Raw genomic sequence first — 19,094 nt, 5'->3', positions numbered from 1 at the left:
TGCTCTGGCGTCTCTGCTGTTCCAGCCCGTCCCCGCCGCTGTCCCAGGCAGCTGCCAGTCTTTGGCTCTGCTGCCCCCTCATGGCGCTGCAGGGTCTCCTGGTTCTCTGCCCTTGTTCCCTCTTGGTCGTGATGCTTGTTGGAAGCTTGTGAGGTAGAGCAACCAGGGAGCCTGACTGAAAGCATCAGCTCCTCCCCCTCTGGACACCTGTGCAGGTGGCTCTCAGCAGTCAGAGGGGGAACAGCTCAGCATTCTAGATGTGAAAACTTCCCCGTCACCTAAAAAGCTGATGAAGAGTTTGACAGCTGCGGGCGGTCGTGCTCACTCTCTCCTCTCGAGATGGGCCGTTGGAGGTGAATGGAGGACGTGGTGGCGCCATCAAACACAGAATCACTGCTGCCAAAAGAACCTCCTCTCCTGTTGTGGCGGGGACACGCCCACCAGCTGGGGATTGAACCTCCGCACCAACACACTGAAGAGCTGGAGGGACGCCTCCTCACTCAAATGCAGGTTTGGAGTAAAACTCCCAAGTTGCAATTCCTTTTCTCGTTGTTTCATTTGTTTCTTTTCATGGAAAAATGCCAACGCACTGCAACACCAAACTAAAGAGAAATCAAGTTCCAGCCCATTTTGGTGATTTGGTTGACACGTCCATGCTCTGAACCTGTTTTGGATGTGTGACTATGCAGAGGAGCAGGACAACCGGGCCGTGATAGAACTTTTGCTGTGTTGAGGAACTGGAACCAGAGAACTGAGGGACGCCCGCCAAGCCTCCCTCTTTACTGTAGTTCTTTAGTTCTTCAGATGGTCTGGGTGTGGTTGGTCTGGGCCATCATGGATGCCTCTGCCTTGTTTGTGCTTGTTAGTGGTCCAACACAGGGAACCCCCCCCCCCGCCGACTAAGCTGGAGTTTAACTCCCACAGGCCACCAGACAGTGTCACTGATCAACCTCCTACACCCTTCAGGTCAAGCGCTGCTGCCTGCCTCTAGATAACCGTCTCCCTGTGGCGTGAGCGCTAGGACTGGTGAGGGATGGAGGGATGCATTCGGTGACCTGGACACCCCGGCAGGGTGGGAATGACGCAGTCAGCTAGTGTGATGGAGGAGACGACCGTGAGGTGAAGCGTCTGATGTGGTTTGTGTGCCACGGTCCTATCACGTGTGCTGTGTTGCTAGAGCTGCATGGATTGACCCTGAAGCCTGTTCAATATGGTCGATGCTGAAAACCGCTTAACAATCCCTGGGAATGTTCTGACCCCTGAGGGGAACGTCATTCCTTCACAGCGTTCTATTTCCTACACAGATGGAGAACATTGTGTTTTAGGCAGAACGTAAACCTCGTTACTGCTGTAAATCTACTTAGACTTCACATCAATGTGCTCAGTTTACTTTTGCTTGATGAAGCCGACTGGTGTGGAACTAAAGACAAAGATCTGGTGGCTCAGACGACGCGTGTTGCTTTATAACAATGGTATTATGATACAGCTCATCCTGTCAACATCCACCCAGCCATCCACCCATCCACCCATCCATCCCTCCATCCATCCATCCATCCACCCATCCATCCATTCACCCATCCATCCATCCACTTATCCATCCATCCATCCACCCATCAATCCACCCATCCATCCATCCATCCATCCATCCATCATAATACTGTACACTCCTACTAAAGAGTAAAAGACTCTCTTAACCTGACCTATAATTTATTTTTATCATAGTTCATGGTGTAGTTGCAGTACACAGTAAGAATTGGAGGTGAATTAGTACTTTGAGTTTACTTTACTTCTTAATGTTCTAATTGGAGTACTGTTAGATAACATCTAGTCAGGACTACACAGTTCACTTAAATTGTTAATTTATATGGCATTTAGGTGACAAGACTCACCTGTCAATCATGCTGCTGGTCAGTCAGCATGCTGATGTTACACCTGTGTGTGTGTGTGTGTGTGTGTGTGTGTGTGTGTGTGTGTGTGTGTGTGTGTGTGTGTGTGTCCACAGTGTATAAACACACACAAAAAGACTCACCCTGTGCCTGTAAGATTTGTATCAATGTCCTCCTCACTGTCACAATGATCTGAATTTTTGACCCAAAACAATTTGGACAGCACCGCAGACCCTGTATTGTGCAATTGTGTGTGCATGTGTGTGTGCGCTTGTGTGTGTGCACGTGAACATGTGTGTGTTCATGTGTGTGTGCGCGTGTGTGTGTGCATGTGTGTGTGCATGTGTGTATGTGTGTGTGCTTGTGTGTGCAAGCGAGAGAGAGAGAGAGAGAGAGAGAGAGAGACCAGCACATCTCTTCTGTACTCTGAATATTTGTGAAGCTCACTTAATAGCTTTCCTCCTCCTCCATCTTGCTCTTCAATTGCACTGTTAATTATGAAAAGTGATGGAGAACACGCATACATGCAGGCTCACACACACACACACACATACACACACACACACACACACACTGATGATTAGTAGCTTGATTGCCATCTGAAATTATGCTCTCGATCTCTCCTTTAACCACATAAGACTGTCACACCTTCTTTTGCTGCAACTGAGCTGCTGTGTGTGTGTGTGTGTGTGTGTGTGTGTGTGCGTGTGTGTGTGCGTGTGCGTGCGTGTGCGTGTGTGTGTGTGTGTGTGTGTGCGTGTGTGTGTGTGTGTGTGAATAGATGTCCTGTTGTGTACACAGAACTCTAAACATCAGTTCGCTGAAGTGCAGCACCTCAGCTTGCAGCTCTCTGGCAGTGATCAGAGCAACACTGTTGCACTGTCGCCTTGTTTTCCTTCCCTCTTGTGTGACTCTACGAGTCTACAATCCTACAATTCTACAAGTCTACAATCCTACAATTCTACAGTTTCATTTAGCAGACGCTTTTGTCCTAAGCGACGTACAACACAAGCAAGAATTTAGACTTAATTAAGGAAAAGTCCATAGGAAGCGCAGAAGTGCTTCAGTTGTGATTTGGTCACAGGTGCTGCCATCTAGTGGCAGAAGAAGTGTCGCCCCCCCCCCCCTTTTTTTTTGACAAACATACAACATCACCCAACCCAGTTAGTGCTACATAGTCACTAAGTGCTGGGTCGTGGACCCTCTGACTGATTCTACCACAGGACAAAGAGGAGCAGAGTCAGGTTCAGTGCCTCGGTGCTCTCTGAACAATTGAGTCTTCAATTGTCTCTTAAAAGTAGAAAGGGACTCACAGCACAGAGTTTGGTAGTTGGTTCCACCATTTGGGAACAACAGAAGAGAAGAGTCTGGCTAGAGATTTGGAGCAGCGCTGGGCTGGAAGCACCAGGCGTCTTTGGCATGCAGAGCGTAGTGGGCGAGAAGGAGCGTAGACCTGGATCAGGGATTCCAGGTAGGCTGGAGCCGTTCTTGGGATTGTTTTGTGAGCCAAGAGAAGTGCCTTGAATTTGATCCTGGCTGCCACTGGAAGCCAGTGAAGAGAAACCAGCAGCGGGGTGACGTGTGCCCTTTTGGGCTTCTGTCGTGAACTTTGACCCGTAGCTCGTGAATGGGAGCTTTGCACGATAACATGTTCTGAGTTACTGGAAGAAGGCTGCGCCGCCTCAGGTGTTGCAGAGCGAAGACACAGGTCCGTCTCCGGACTTGGACCGGACACAGCCACCAATCTAGTTCCTGCTGACTCAGGGTCACGGCTGACACCTCAGTGCTCTCTCATGTAACCGTATATGAGGAGGCCTAACCGCCATGCTGACATGGGATGTCTTATAGGAACGTATTTATGAACTTTTTACATGCTGTCAACATAATAACGTGCATTTTTAGTGTGAAATAGGCCTCAAAACACTCCAGCAGCACTGGCTGAGGCTGAGAGGGCGAGCAGGGGAACCCGAACAGAAGCTTTTTCTGCCCTGAACCGTGTTCTCTTTTCTAAGTTCCGTCTGTTCTCAGTCTGCAGCAGTGAGCAGGAGGCCTCATGGTAAGAGGGTCCACATTCACTCCCTCTAAGAGGCATGATTGCATGGTGCTGCAATTTGGATCGCACTTGGGGAGTGTTGGTCACTACCCTAAATGAGCAAGATGCACACATGCAAACAGAGCGAAGGAGTCTCCAGGGAGATCTCTGAGCGTTCTTGAGACGCTGCAGTAGAGTCGGCGTCGGTCGAACTCCCGTGAGTGTGACTTCAGTTAAATCCCAGCAGGCTGTGAGTTGGAAGCAGCAGTCGTTCACTCAGGGTTGTGTGCTTCTGTTTCATTCTTCTAACGTCCCTCTGGTTGGGTTACAGACTCCGTTTTGGGTTTCCAACAGGACCTCCACCAGTCCAGGGCAGCACTGTCGACACGTAGATGCTGCTACGACTGTGGAATTAAAATATAATTTTGAAGCAATAATTTTCCAGTTTCAAAGATGTTCCAGCCTTTTGTCAAATCCTCACAACAAAAAAAACACAGGTCAGTGTTCAGTGAAAGCACAAATCAGCTCGGGTCCTTTCAGCGCCTTCTCTCCGTCCCTGAGCTGCGGACGGACCGTCTTCTTCTGTCCTCCGCTGTGATTCTGGGACCTGACCCAGCTCACCTATCGATGCTGCCTCAGTCACTTAGCAGATCTGTCACTGGACTGTGTGTGTGTGTGTGTGTGTGTGTGTGTGTGTGTGTGTGTGTGTGTGTGTGTGTGAGAGAGAGAGGATGTTTGACAGCTTTAAATGCAAGAGTGAAAGAAAGCCTTTCAAATTGAGGAGTACAATGGCGCGCCAAGGTCTCACGACCCTGCGGCTGCTGCACCCACTCAGTCCTCAGCTTCTTTGGAGGATGGGTTTTACAATGGTAGCAGACAAATGCAGGGTTTTGCAGCAGGCTGCTGCTAAACCAACGCTGGAGGGATTTTAAACTGCTTCAATATGAATTTTTCAGCATATCACCTGACACTTGTGGTGCATTATTATTTGCATGGGTTAACATTGTTCTTGACAGGAGTCAACATGTAGTTGCTGTCACGCGGCGTTGCGTGTCTCTCGCGTGTCTCTAGCGTGGTGTTCAGACTCTCTCACCTAACCTCAGTGTTTCCCCCGACGTGGCCAAATGGTGGTGCAGGTCTGAGGCCACAGGGCTATTTTTTTCGTTAAGAGCTGCAGTGTCAAAGCAGGTATTTCATGGTTGGGTACCCTTTTTAATCTGTCTCTCCCCCACGAGGCTCCGGTCTGCTGACAGTCTTCCTCCTCCCTCGCCAGCATCATTGGCGTCAGCTCTCCTTCCTCCTCCAACAGGAGCGCCCAAAGACTGTGGGCTTTTTCACGATCCGACGCTTGAGTTTGTGCACAGTGTCACCGTCCACGTGTTGCCACATCTAATCTTCCACGTCTTCCCGAGACATTTCTAGATTAGTAGACCCCACCTTGAATCTGGGGACTCCTTGAGGGGAGTTGGTGAGGAGGGGAGGAAGTAGGACCAAGATTTAATTTCCTGCACAGTGAGCAGCGTGTGTGTGTGTGTGTGTTTGTGAACGTGTGTGTGTGTGTGTGTGTGTGTGTGCAGCCTGAGCTCCCAGACATTCACCCATCTCCCGCTGAGTGATGAGCACAGCCATGTATGTGTGACATGTGTCTGCGTGTGTCTGCCATTGATAAAATCTAGCTCCCATTCATGTGTTCATGCTGCAACCTGAAGCTCTTTCTGTGAGTGAGAGTTCAATGTGTTCATGGCAAACACACTTTTATCTCATCGAAAGCTTCAGTTGCATAAACAAAGCTGTCAGAAGGAGGTGAAGCATAGTATCTGTTCCACTGCTGCTCTAATGATGATATCAGCTTCACACACACACACACACACACACGTGCTCAGCTGCAGTGGAAGTGTGAATATTTCTGTGCTTCTCTCTCACAGAGGCGTCCATCCTGTCGTTCGACGGCAGCATGTACATGAAGGTGGTGATACCAAACGTGGTGCACACTGAGGCGGAAGACGTGTCCCTCCGCTTCATGTCCCAGAGGGCGTTCGGCTTGCTCATGGCGGCCACATCCCGCGAGTCAGCGGACACGCTGAGGCTTGAGCTGGACAGCGGGAGGGTCAAACTGACGGTCAACCTAGGTATCGTATAAACCGCCCCGGTGGCTGACCCCGACTCAGATCTGGGGATGCCCTCTTTCTATGCACTTTTGTTTTTTCAAATCTTGCTCTCTATGGCTCAGGACGGTCAGGCCTAACACCGACTAAACCAGTCTTTGGCAGCTTGTTCTTGTAGTTGCATGGTTTTGCCTGGACGTTTTCTTTCTGCCTTGATGCTTAGATGTCTCTGCTGACGTTTGGATCCATCAGTCTAACACTTAACAAACTTATCCATGTTCTGCAGCACATCTTCTGAACATTTTTATGATTGTTTAGCTCTTTGTAAAGGCATAGCATTTCATTACTTGACTAACCAATAGATGGCGCCGTCCTCAGACATGCAACATTGTAGCTTTTCTTCTGCCATCTATTTAGAGCTGCAGGTAAGCGAACATCTTAGCCGCACTGAGTTTTAGTCGCCTTTTTTATCGTGTGGGTCTGTTTTTATTTTTTCCTCATGATAGCAGGTTCATTCTCTCTGTCCATCAGTGACCGTGGTCTCGCTGGCATCTCCCATGCCTTGTTCAAAGATGGCACTCACCCCTTCAAAGGCCCCGAGCCTGCGGCCCGTCAGACAAACAGCCCGATGCCACAGCCCCCAGCACGCCTGCACGCCTGCGTATCCGAGTGCATCCATCACATGTCAGGAAACACCTGATGTGCAGTATTCATGATTTTGCTCTGAAACACAAGTTCTGTTATTTACCGTTTCGAAACTTTAAAATGTTCTAGTCGAGCCACCCTAATTCCTGGAGCTCCATGTCCCGTCCCCAGGCCCCTGTGGAGGGGGGGCTGTCCAGGCCTCTGCACGGTGTCGGTGCTGCGTGGCTCGAGGCTGTTTGCTCCCACTTTTCTGTTGCGGTTGACGGCACATGACCAGCCTGGTCACATGGATTTCAACCTGCACCTGCCAGTCACAGCTCCAAAACTCTCCGTAGGCGGAGGCTGTAATAAGAGACAGAAGAAACTTCTGACTGACTCTCCTGATTGGATAGAACACAGCGAGCTAGTAGCGTGACGTCTCGGCTCCGTTGGTGGGTTGCAAAATCCATGTGGCCGTTGAATTGCAAGCGACCATTTTGAGATCAAAACTGTCGACAGACTCTTGGCCCTGTCCTGCTGTGAGCACTCACGATAACGTGAACACCCTGAGTACTGTAACACTGACCCGCGGCGGTCCAGTATTACTGGCTCCATCATCAGACGTGAGTCTATTGGCCTTAACCTTGATTTACAGCTGCAGCATTGTTCTATTGACTATCAGGCGCGAACCAAGCTAAAATGGCCGCTGGCGTCATGTGACCGTCCCCGGAAGGTGGCTTTTTCTTGCTCTTGGATGTCTGCAGCTGTAACCTTGAAGGATGCGATTTCATCTGTCACTTATTCTCCCCTCCCCATCTAGACTGTGTCAGGATAAACTGTAACACCAGTAAGTCAACATTCTTCTTCTGCAGCCTTCTTCCTCTTCCTCGTCTAGTGTTTGATTCCAGCCTGTGTGTAGATGTGAGGGCAGGAGAGTGTGCATGCAGGGGGCTGATAAGAGGATTTCCCAGATAAGAGGGGGGAAGTAATAGCCAGAGATCAAAGTTATGCAAATCAGACTTAATGTTCTCTATATATTTTAAATGGCCCATTTTCAAATTAATTCCTGAGAGCAGTTCCTAATCTTTCCGTCCGTAGCTGCTACTTCCTTTGTCTACGACATCATAATTTACTGCATCTGAATTACTTTGTTTTCTAGGTTTCATTTCAACGTTCTGTGTTTTAGCAAATATGTGAATATCAGACAGGGTTACCAGTGACGCTCGTGCTCATGAACAAGCCTTTTTGTTTGTATTATGGATGGAAGAGATGTCACACAACATTTTTATTCAGATATTATTTATGTACATACATATATTGTTTATAGAATATTTATATGAAATACATAGAAAACACATGCAGAGAGACAGCAGAGCGTTTAGGGTTTTCTGGATTTAAAATCTATCAGCAGCTGGAGTTGAGCAGATCCAGCCCCTCAGCAGCAGCGGGGCAGGACTGCCCTCTAGTGGCTGCTGTTATTACCTACCTGAAACAACCTTAGGTGGATTTGAGTCCGATGAGCAGGATCAGTGAGAGCTGAGAACTCTGAGTTCAGTGACCAGGGGATGTCAGTTGTGATTTGATGTTTTCCTCTCCTTTGCAATCACATCAAAAGTAGAAGTAAAGTTATTAATTGTAGTAATTGTACTACTTGTGGAACAAAGGTTGTGTGTGCGTGTGCCTCCCCTCCCTCCACTAACTCACCCTCCTCTTCAGGCAAAGGTCCTGAGGTTCTTTACGCCGGACAAAAGCTCAACGACAATGAGTGGCACTCGGTCCGAGTGGTCCGCCGCGGTAAAAACTTCAAGCTCACGGTGGACGATGACATGGCTGAAGGTATTTATTTAAGCAGGTTTTAGCTCACACTTGAATGCTTGTATTGATGATGACAGTCCGGCGTTTGATTCGCCAACTTGAGTCCTCAGACTGACTTCGGCGTGTCAGTTCTGCTTTGACCTGACTGTGAGAACCGGCCCGCCCTCCCTCCCTCCTTCCCTCCCTCCTTCCCTCCCTCCCTCCTTCCCTCCCTCCTTCCCTCCCTCCCTCCCTCCTTCCCTCCTTCCCTCCCTCCCTCCTTCCTCCGCTCCCTCCTCCTACTCTTCCTCTTCCCTCCTCCCTGCTTTCTTCTTCTCCTCCTCAGGTCAGATGGCAGGCGATCACACCCGTCTGGAGTTCAACAACGTGGAGACGGGCATCTTGACGGAGCGGCGCTTCGTCTCCTCTGCTCCGTCCTCCTTCATAGGACACCTCCAGGTATGTGTGCTGTACTTCAGTATATTCTACTCTGTTGGTCATTTGGACTGTGAATGTGAGTGACAACTGGTACTGATGAAGTACTCTGTACTTCTCCCCTCAGAGCCTGAAGTTCAATGGTATGCAGTACATCGACATGTGCAAGAATGGAGACATTGACTTCTGCGAGCTGAACGCCCGCTTCGGTATGCGCTTCATCATCGCCGACCCTGTGACCTTCAAGACCAAGGGCAGCTACCTGGGCCTGGCCACGCTGCAGGCCTACACCACCATGCACCTCTTCTTCCAGTTCAAAACCACGTCCCCCGACGGCTTCATCATCTTCAACAGTGGAGACGGGAATGACTTCATCGCTGTGGAGCTGGTCAAAGGGTGAGCCGGGTGGCGGTGATGGTATTGGGGTTGTTGATGCTTTGTTGGTACCTGCTGGACTGAAGAAGGCTTTGGTCTCCACTTCTGATTGTGAGAGTTTTTCCTGGACATGTAACCAGTGACTGAGGAGCCCTGCTGATGGGTTCTGCTTCTCTGGCAGGTTCATCCACTACGTGTTCGACCTGGGGAACGGCCCGAGTCTGCTGAAGGGGAACAGCGACAACCCCCTCAACGACAACCAGTGGCACAACGTGGTCATCACTCGAGACGCCTCCAACACACACACGCTCAAAGTGGACTCGAAGTCGGTCACCCAGAACGTAAACGGCGCCAAGAACCTTGACTTAAAAGGTAGCGCATAACAATAACCAGCAGATGGATAGTTGATGATGAAGATAAAGAAAGTTGTTCAGGGCTACAAGGCGCTGGCGTGAGGACACGCGGCAGGTGGACGTCAGCCTAAAGCTCTCACCTGCTTGATCAAAGTAGAAGCCAGTTTTCACGGAGGGACCTCAAGCAGCACACAGGCAGGTGTTCAACTCTGGATCTCCACTGGCACGGATGCAGCAGCCGCCGCTGATGATATCCAGATGTTATGACGTGACCCTGTGATAAATGAGCATACATGTTCCAGGGCTCAACAGCTCTGGCACATGGATAGTTTCCTAAAGAGGTCCGCTCAAGCCTGACGATCCCCCTGCAGGCCCCTGCCTCACCTGGCTCGTCAGCTCCCCACACATCAGTCCACGTCACAGTACAGGTGTCCCTGCTAGCTCAGGGACGTTTTCAGCCCAGCCCCCCCCCCCCAGCAAACCTATCTGTGCCCCCGGGGCTGTGGTGATCATCAAAAGAGATGTAATGCTCCCACCATCTTGTCCTCGGACCTCAAACCCAGTGTTGCTCGTGGTGGTCTGAGTGTGTGCAGCTGTAGACAGTAAAATGGTTCTCGGTGCACCCCCACACACGACGTGCAGCACAGAAATCCAAACACTCCACACATCAAAAACAGATGCAGTACCCACATGTAGTAGATCAGGGGAGTGTCAGAGGTTCCTGGTGTAAATACTGCAGTAACAGTGGACCAGGCAGCGAGTCCTTCTGAGACGGGAGCGCGTCCACAGTCAGTAAAGGCGTTCATCAGAGGGAATTATTGTCATGTTTAGTTTATCATGGCTCTGCCTCTGGCTTCTTCTCACCCTGCAGGTGACCTGTTCATCGGGGGTCTGGGACCCAACATGTACCAGAACCTTCCTAAGCTGGTGGTTTCCAGGGAAGGCTTTCAAGGATGCTTGGCCTCGGTTGACCTGAATGGACGCCTGCCAGACCTCATCAACGATGCCCTTTTCCGCAGCGGTCAGATTGAGCGCGGCTGTGAAGGTACAGATGGCGAGATAGCGAGGAGGTGCGATGACCTGCCGCGTGAGATTTATTAGACTAATTGGAGGGCTGGTCAGTGAGCCTTGAAGCCCTCCCAGGCTCCTCTAGTCCTGCTTATTTGCTTCCATTTCTCAGACGCTCACTCTGGATAATCAGATCAGAAGAATCCTTTCCTACATAAGGAAGGAGAACGAAAGAAGCCAGTTAGGTTGATGCTACTTAACAAAGACGCTGAGCTTCCTCTGAGAGGACCTCAGCTGCTTCCTGCTGCTCGCTCGTCAACACGCGGTGTTCTCCTGTTGCTTTAATCACTCAGCTTGATGAGGCTTCCTTCTTAGTAGGTCTCGTTCAGTTTGAACTGTCACCTGCTGGGTGAACCTGGAGGTGACGAGACGCGTGAGGAGTGTACTGTTAATGGTGCAGCAGCTCCTCTAGGGGGCAGCAGTGCACTGAGATGACTTCAACCAACTAACCAGCAAACACCTGGACTTCATGTTACCATAGTTACCGTCTTTAACTACTGAGAAGGCTAACAATGGTGCTCCCAACTAACCTTTACTCTTGTTTTCCGCTCTGTTCTGTTTATTATTTTCTTCCTGCTCTAACAAAGTTGGTTTCACCAAAGCCGACCTGCAAGGTAGAGGGTCAAACTCCGCCTGTCAGAGGCATGCTTGCCTGAAAGTCTGCTGTGTGCAATGCATCGTGGGTGTCACCATGGCAATACAAGTCAGCACCAGTGTTGCAGAGGCGACTTGCTCTCTGAAAAGAAGAAGTAAATACCAGGATGGACAGAGTGAGACAAGCAGGCGAGGCAGCAGTTAGCAGGGAACACCAGGACCGTCTCCACGTGCTCACGCTAATGGCTCCATGTATGATCTGACGGCATGTTTAAGCAGGAACACGATCAGCATTATTAGAGCAAACAGAAGCGATGGCGTGTTCCTGCTGATACGCAGCCGTCACGCAGATATCTGAGGCACCTTCTCAGCACAGCAGAGGATTTGTAGATGTACTTTGTTCTTGTGTGAAAAAGTGACACATTCCAGGCTGTCAGAGGCTGTCAGCGCCATCCCCACTCGTCCAGCCTGCTGCTGATGGATCAGGCCTCTCTGTCACTTTCCATTTTCTCAGAAGGCCATCAAGCGTTCCACTTTAGTGTTTTTCAGAGAGCTAGCAGCCTACTGCCGCTGAAATACTGCACTGCTCACTCTAATAATGTGTGCACACTAGATTCACTCAGAGGAAAGAGCAAAATGCATGTGTGCACAGCCCGGGGGGGGGGGGGGCTGCCTGGTTGACCACCGCCACTGTACATTACACAGTAAATGCACTTTCAGCTGGCAAACTTGCTGTTTTCCTCTGTCAATGTCTTCTCTTCACGTCGTCTTGCCCAGGACAACTGCTCTTAAACCTGGTTTACTTGCATTTGTCTGCTGCTTAGTTGGACTGTCGATTATGATTTGACTTGATTCACTCGTGTTTGCTTCCTATGTGGGGATCAGGAGGGGCGTTGTGAAGGTTTCCCCCTCTGTGTCTGGGGGTTGTTTATCTCATTACGTATGCTGTGCACTTGTCTGTATCTGCATTCCCTCTCCGTATTCAAAAGTAAGAGCTATGTGTGGTGGAGAATACTAGCGAACACACATCCAGTTTGACTTTGAATACCCTCCTCAGCTGTGTCTGACTCCAGTGCATACACCAGGATATGCACTCCGTCTCCTCCTACGTTTCCTTTGCTCTTCATGAATTCTGTCAGTCTAGTGTGTCTGATCCTCACCGTGTATTTTCACAGTCAAGATCTTTGGAAAAGAGACCTGCTCGAGCCGCTTTAGTAGCATTTTAATGGACGTTGTTTTCTTGGAGTTTTTATTTGTGAGTTTTCATTTATGCGTCTTTATTTTGTCTGTTTGGTTTTGCTTGTCAACTGAGGGAATGCAGCATTTTAAGTTTTACTAGGCTAAAACTTTAAAAATATATATTTTTGGAATGATGACAGCTGTCTGCATGTCCACCTGCACACACACCCTCAAAAGAAGGAAATGAGGAGACGCTGACAGTGTCATCACAAGACGGCCAGGTGGCCTCTGGCTCCCGCCCACTGGCAGTCGTCACCCAAACCTGAACCTGGGTGAGACGGCTGGGTTCACCTCCTGCACGTGTCACTGCAGGTCAGACGTCCTGAGGCGACACTGTTGGCGTCTGTCTTCTCGACACACACACACCCTGTAGCTCCTGTTCTAGAGTGCATTCTTCTGCATGGGTGCTGCATTATTAAGTCTCAACAGAGGCTCTTCATCTTCCCTGACTGTGCACCTGTGCTATCTCTCCCTCCCTCCCTCCCTCCCTCCGTCTCCAGGCCCCAGTACAACCTGCCAGGAGGACTCCTGTGCCAACATGGGGGTGTGTATCCAGCAGTGGGAGAACTTCACTTGCGACTGCTCCATGACGTCTTATTCAGGGACGCACTGCAACGACCGTGAGTACTGCAGCTCTGATCATTCAGTGTATGTGCTGGCAGAGTAGGCGACCTCCAAGTCCTCTGAGTCTGGAAGCCATTTTGTCAAGTGTGAGAGACGCAGAGGTGCAGTGTGAGTTGTTACAGGGATGAAGGCTCAACCCTGAAGAAGACAAAACTCACTAAAGAAAAGAACTAAACAACAAAACTGCATGTTCACTTCTTCTGTTGGCTCTTCAGGACCTTTTGAGTTTGAACGGCAGATTCTTGTTGCCTGTGTTGAATCTGCACATTTGTGGTTACGCCATAGAAGCTCAGTGTCATGTTGCACATACAGAAATGTGACTGTCCTTCCTGGCTCAGTCGTCGGGTCTTCCTGTTCAGTCTCTCTCTGTCTTCGTCAGTCCTGGCTCTGTCTTTGGTCGTCCTGCTGGACCGATCAGGGCTGCTGACAGCGAGTGGGCGTGTGCAGTAGACTGGGGAAGTCCAGATCATGTCGGTACTGTTGATAGGCTGACCTGGAACAAATAGGATGCTACTTCAGCACACGAGGAGTTGGAAAGACAAATGTGTGATTCACCAGTTATGGAGGCTGAAAAAAATCACTCCAGAATATTTTGATTCCACTGCTAGTTGCTGGCTTCAACGCCAACCACAGACGCCATGTTCAGAACTGCTGCCTTGCTGTGTGTGGACGCTGTAAAACACATCTAACGCCGTCCGTCCCAGCTGGACGCAGCTGCAGTAGCGTCCCCTCGACTCGAGGACTCTGGATGTTCAGCCACTTCCCTTCATGGAAGTGCTGCTGGCAGAGTTGTTGTTGAGGCTGTTCAGCGGCCGTTGGTCCAGACAGGTGCGCTTGATGTCCTGAGCTTTTATGCTCTGGGGTTCGAGAGCGAGCGGATGAGAAAATGCTTCTGCCTCAATCACCGTTTAATAAATCCTCTTTAGAGGTGTGTGTGTGTGTGCGCGTGTGTGTGCGTGCGTGTGTGTGTGTCTGTGTGTGTGCGCGTGTGTGTGTACCTCTCACTCCATAGGCGACAGAGGACTCCCCCCGCAGTAATCATGGTTGGCGGTCTTTCATTTAGCGGTTAATAGCGAGGGCATACTGCTGCCGGGCTGGACTAATGAGGTGGTGGAGGCTGTTAGGCGAGCTGCTCTCCATGAGCTGGCGTCCCCTAATCATCCAGACCTCTCTGATGTTACAGCCAGCCAGTGTGCATGACTTCATATCTCACCAATCCCAATTTTCTCCTCGCTCGCTCTTCCTTCCTCTTTTCACACAGGGTGAGTAATCGACTCCAGCTCTCGCCGGCTGACGGCAGCTCTGTGTTTATGTGTTAATTAGTGATGAGAAGCCTTCATTAATTCCCCATGCAGGCTGTCTGGGACGACTCAGAGGGAGGGTTCATTGATTTGGTATTGATGCACACATATTTCCTCTTGAAGGTCTGAGATAGTAACTTTTATTCTTCATGGCATTGCAGCTTTAAGTCTCCTTTACTGTTTTCTGAGATCGACATTCTGTAGTATTGACCAGACGATTCAAGCATGTAATAACATTCTTGACTGAGAAGTATTCGCCTCCGTGGGGCTGCTGTAGTTTTCAAACTCTTCCTTTCTATGAGGAGCAAGAAGAATAGTGAGAAATGCGAGGATGAAGAGCCGCTCGGTGTGGTTGTGGAATGCTTCGCTGGAGTTCACATTTCACAGAGTTCACACCAGGTGGAGCTGACACCGTCTGCTGGAGATAAGAGGTTTCCTTCTCACTTGGATTGACCCAATCTGCTGCTGCTGACTGATGTCCTGAGAGGTTTCACAGGCTTAGCGGTGCAGCCAGTCACCACCAGGTGGCAGTAAATCCATATGCAGGGCTGCACTCTGTCCCTGTGTGCTGAGAGTAAATGAGATGCAATCCCTGGAGCATGAAATCAGCTTTCCTGCTATTTCCCTCCACTGCTCTTTACCCTCCCCTCTACAAACCCACAGCCAATCCACTTTCTATAGTTATGGATCATAGAGAGAAAATATTGTACAATCTGCAAAACAATGCAAAATCCAGTGTCGTACACTGCAATCCCATCAAAATGTTATTGCTCAGTTGAAGTGGCTTGATAGAAATTAGACTGGTGAAAGGTCTCGTGCTGGCGCGTGTGTTCACTACGAACGTGTGCCTGCCTTTTGTTCCATGAGCACATCGCTGTGAGAAAGTTTCTAATTAACGATGTCGGAGCGCAGCTTCCCTCGGCCTCGCTGCCTGATAGCTGCCAGCAAATAGCAGTAATTGTCTGCTTCTCTGACTCCATCTCCAGCCATTGTCCAAATGAAGAAACTTGAGCAAAGTTAAGTGAACATTTCTGCCAGTAAAGCCTCTTGCAGTTTCATCTGTCTGGATTGTTAGCGTCAAGCCTTTGTGCCCTCTCTGAACCCTCCATTGTTGGGGCCGGGGCTCTAGGTGGTGGGGAATGGGGAGGATGAAAAAACGAACTATCGCTGCTCCTTCCATTTATTCTTGTGTACCCAGCAGCTCGCACTTTGTGACTGCGCAGCTGTACTTGTGGGAACAAGACACAAAGGAAATTTGCAGAGCTCTTTGCACCATACAGGCTCTTCTCAGTGCCACTTCAACAATCTTTGAGGTGCATGTCGTGCATGGAAGTGCTTTAAAAAGGGGTGGGGGTCGGTGGGAGGTGGGGGACTCTTTTTATAGCATTTTCGTCCTGCTTGGCTCCAGCTCACTGCTTTTGTCATGCTCATCATGCTGTTGCATATCCGTCCCCATCCGCGTCCTCATCTTTTTTTTTAAGTTCCTCTCTCTCTGCTCTTTGTGTGCGGACTGTTCTCTCCGCTGGAATCCAGCAGGATGTCATTTAAATCCAAGATTGTGAGCTGTGGGCCAAAGAAGAAGAGCAGCGGACACTCCTCTTCCACATCCAGAGCAATTACTCAACTTACGTAATAGAATTATCTCTGCAAAGGTCGCTGCATTGTTCCACAGTCAGGAGCCTGGCAAACAAACGTGGAGAAGGACGAGGGAGGCTGAAGACGGGCAGCAGGGACGCAGCTGGGTGCCAACGTCAGTATTTGATTGGATTAGGAATGAACGGCTGTGTCAGTCTGATGATCACTCTTGTTATAAGATGTTTGAATGTTGACGTTTGACGTTACCAGGAAAAGAGCATCAGCTCGGTGGAATTGCCGGAAAAACACCAAGTTTATAATCTCTCTCCATCACTTCAGCACCTCTCTCCTGAGTTTTATGGTATATTTACCAGGACCGGTGCTGCAGTTTGGGGATCTAATGAGATGCACTGCTATTGGCTGACCAGGCTAATGATGCTTGCCCAGCACTGCATCATCTAGCTGCGATAAGGCTGGATGTGGCTCGTGTCAATCGATGTGTCACCGCCAGGCTCAAAGCCGTGGCGTAATTGGATATATTCTGTGCTGCAGAGCCTGAATGCCCCAAAGCCAGAATGGAGATGTTGCTCCTCGTGATTATCAGCAGATGGGTGGTTGGAGATACGCGCTCATGGCTGTGGATCATTTATTTTCTTTAGGGAGTATATTGTTGCATCTCTGACTCACTGGTCCTCTAGCAGGGTGCGTTTGATAGTTGACTCACAGCTACTGAATATACCGTATAAAGAGGGGATGGCTTATTCAAGCACAATGCGGAAGGAGACATTGACAACCTCAGAGCCTGCTAAGCTGTTAGCCTGCTAGCCTGCTAGCCTGCTAGCCTGTTCTGGTCCTCTGCACTGCAACATCAGCTTCCATCCGTTCCAGGCAGCTTCATATTTTCAGCAGCCATGAACCTGCTGTGAGGTGTAATGTCGTGTGCTGACATGATAACAAAACCAAATCAGAGTACGACTTTAAAATCTGAACGCAAACACCACCAGTTACTGAATTCGCAGGCTGATTCCTGGATAAATACATGGAAATGTAAAATACTTTTTCTGTCAAAGTCAAAATAGTGTTCAGATACAAAGAATCCCGATAAGAACAAATCTTATTATAGAGAGGATCTTCAATGCTACATCATGGAGAACATGATTTAGCAGAGTTCTGAACTGCGTTAGCACTTAGCACCAACAAGAGGAAGGCGATGACATGTCAGTGCTTTAAGCCTTTAAACAGATTACAGCTTCATTAGTGTCTTTCATTCTTCTCCAAAGTAACATTTCAAGCATCCTGTGAAATACATGAGGGTTTTCTCTCTGGCTGCTGGTGTTCAGCTCAGTCAAACATTCCCTGACTCCGGAGTGGGGCAGTCGTATCATCTCATTCTCAGAGAGAAAAGAAATCACCTGTGTTATCAAAATGCCCAGCCATTCCGCACTCAGCGAATGACCAGGCACCAACAGCCCGTCCTGGTTGCTCTCAGGTGAAGATGTGGAAGTCGTCCGGGTGTGATTGAAGGAAAACCCCGGGCTGTCGCTATCTCTGGAAACATACGCCGCAGTTCTCAGCTCTCAGACGATCAGCAGGCGCCGCCTCTGTGACCGGACAACAGAGATGTTGGATGGTGAGCGAGAGAGTGATGATTGAGTTGAACACATTACGGACAGTTAGGATCAGGGACATCCATCTGTTATGTTGCTGGACGGGTAACCTTGAGGCTGTGGGAGCGTTCGCCGCCCCTCACACAGAGCGCGAGCCCAGTCAGACGCATCCATCAACAGGTGTTCCTGGACACATTTCAGGAGCACCAGCAACAAATCAGCCGATCATTGCCTTGCATCGACATGTGTGTCTCTGCTCCGCTCCACGCGTGTGCAGCTCTGTTATGCTACCAGGGGTTTCTGTTAGCAGGGTTACGCAAAACCCTGACAGAACATGGGGGGGCAGGAGCCGTTGGAGTGGCTGTGTAATGTTGAGAGCTTGGAGGGGGAGGAGGTCTGTCCTCAGCACCACAGTTTCACTCATCATTTACAAGTGTCAGTGTTGAAGTATGAAGACTTCCACATGTGGACCCGAGACAGGAGGAACCTCCAGCTGCCACAGTGCTTGGAGAGGTTTTCAGCAGGAAACTAAACAGAAACAGAAACAGACAAACCGTTCCAGGCTCTGCTTCTCAGCCTGTAAGAATCAAGATGGTCGCAGCTCTGATCTGGAAATCAGAGCAGTTTCTCAGCTGAATCCTTGTCCCAGCTAAGTATCGCCATGGCAACCCTCACTGATGGTCCAGGTCAGCTGATAAGGCTGCTTCTCTGATGTCGGTGGTGCCGACTAAACACTTAACAACATAATGAAGTCAAGCAGATGGTGGCATGTTCATCGTTGCAAACACGCGAGCCTCTCTACACATTTCATGGATGCTGTGGGACGTTAAAGCTGGGCTCAGCGGACGGTCGCTCTCTTACTGCTCGTCTGACTTCTCTCTTTATGTCTAAAACGATCTTTTCCTATTTTTTCAGTCCTTTGTCATGCAGCTCGAGGGGCGGCGTGGCTCAGAGGTAGAGCGGCCGCCTAGCAACCCAAGGGTCACTGGTTCGATCCCCACTTCCCCTGGTGACCATGTCCAAGTGTCTTCGAGCAAGAGACTGAACCCCTGATTGCTCCTGTTGGCCCAGAGACAGACTGGTGACCTGTCCAGGGTGAACCCCGCCTCTCACTGTATGTCAACTGGGATAGGCTCCACCCCCCCATTACCTTTAATGGATAAGCAGCATAGAAAATAGGATGATGGAGGGAGGGATGGATGGATGACCTGCAGTGTCTCTATTTTTTTATTTTAAACTGCATCGTATTTATAGTATAGTATGTACACACTGCAGTATTGGTTGTGTGTACTGAGATTCTTTTATCTGAACTGAGCTCGATTGTGTCTGCAGCCTGACAGCAGCAGTGCAGGTGTGCGTGGGTAAAAAAAGGATGGGGAGCTGGACTCTCCTCCTTCGTCCCTCAGCTGAGCCGCGGTCACCGCTGGTGATGAGCCTGATCCTCAGCACAGCCTACAAGTCCATCCAAATACACGACACGAC

General features: G+C 49.7%; 1 protein-coding gene across 12 annotated transcripts in view; it reads left to right on the top strand.

The window, feature by feature from the left end:
* Positions 1 to 19,094, top strand: part of nrxn3b (neurexin 3b) — a 290,168-nt gene that overhangs the window by 103,154 nt on the left and 167,920 nt on the right. For 7 of the 12 annotated variants that reach the window (XR_015110557.1, XM_086189009.1, XM_086189010.1 and 4 more), the window contains 9 exons: positions 5,844 to 6,047; positions 7,468 to 7,494; positions 8,364 to 8,483; positions 8,788 to 8,900; positions 9,004 to 9,272; positions 9,433 to 9,623; positions 10,476 to 10,649; positions 11,260 to 11,286; positions 13,006 to 13,125. Coding sequence is in view for 10 of the 12 variants with exons in the window: in XM_086189009.1 (XP_086045135.1) it covers positions 5,844 to 6,047; positions 7,468 to 7,494; positions 8,364 to 8,483; positions 8,788 to 8,900; positions 9,004 to 9,272; positions 9,433 to 9,623; positions 10,476 to 10,649; positions 11,260 to 11,286; positions 13,006 to 13,125 (1,245 nt within the window). In the remaining 2 variants the exon portion in view is untranslated. The remainder of the gene's footprint in view (positions 1 to 5,843; positions 6,048 to 7,467; positions 7,495 to 8,363; positions 8,484 to 8,787; positions 8,901 to 9,003; positions 9,273 to 9,432; positions 9,624 to 10,475; positions 10,650 to 11,259; positions 11,287 to 13,005; positions 13,126 to 19,094) is intronic. The other 5 variants (XM_086189005.1, XM_086189008.1, XR_015110558.1 and 2 more) reach the window with 3 other exon arrangements.

Source organism: Aulostomus chinensis, chromosome 20, assembly GCF_037954235.1.
Source record: "Aulostomus chinensis isolate RoL2024-O1b breed Wild chromosome 20, RoL_Achi_v1.0, whole genome shotgun sequence".
NCBI classification, from domain to species: Eukaryota; Metazoa; Chordata; class Actinopteri; order Syngnathiformes; family Aulostomidae; genus Aulostomus; species Aulostomus chinensis.
The sequence above is the reverse complement of the archived record's forward strand: the minus strand, read 5'-3'. Positions and strand labels throughout refer to the sequence as shown.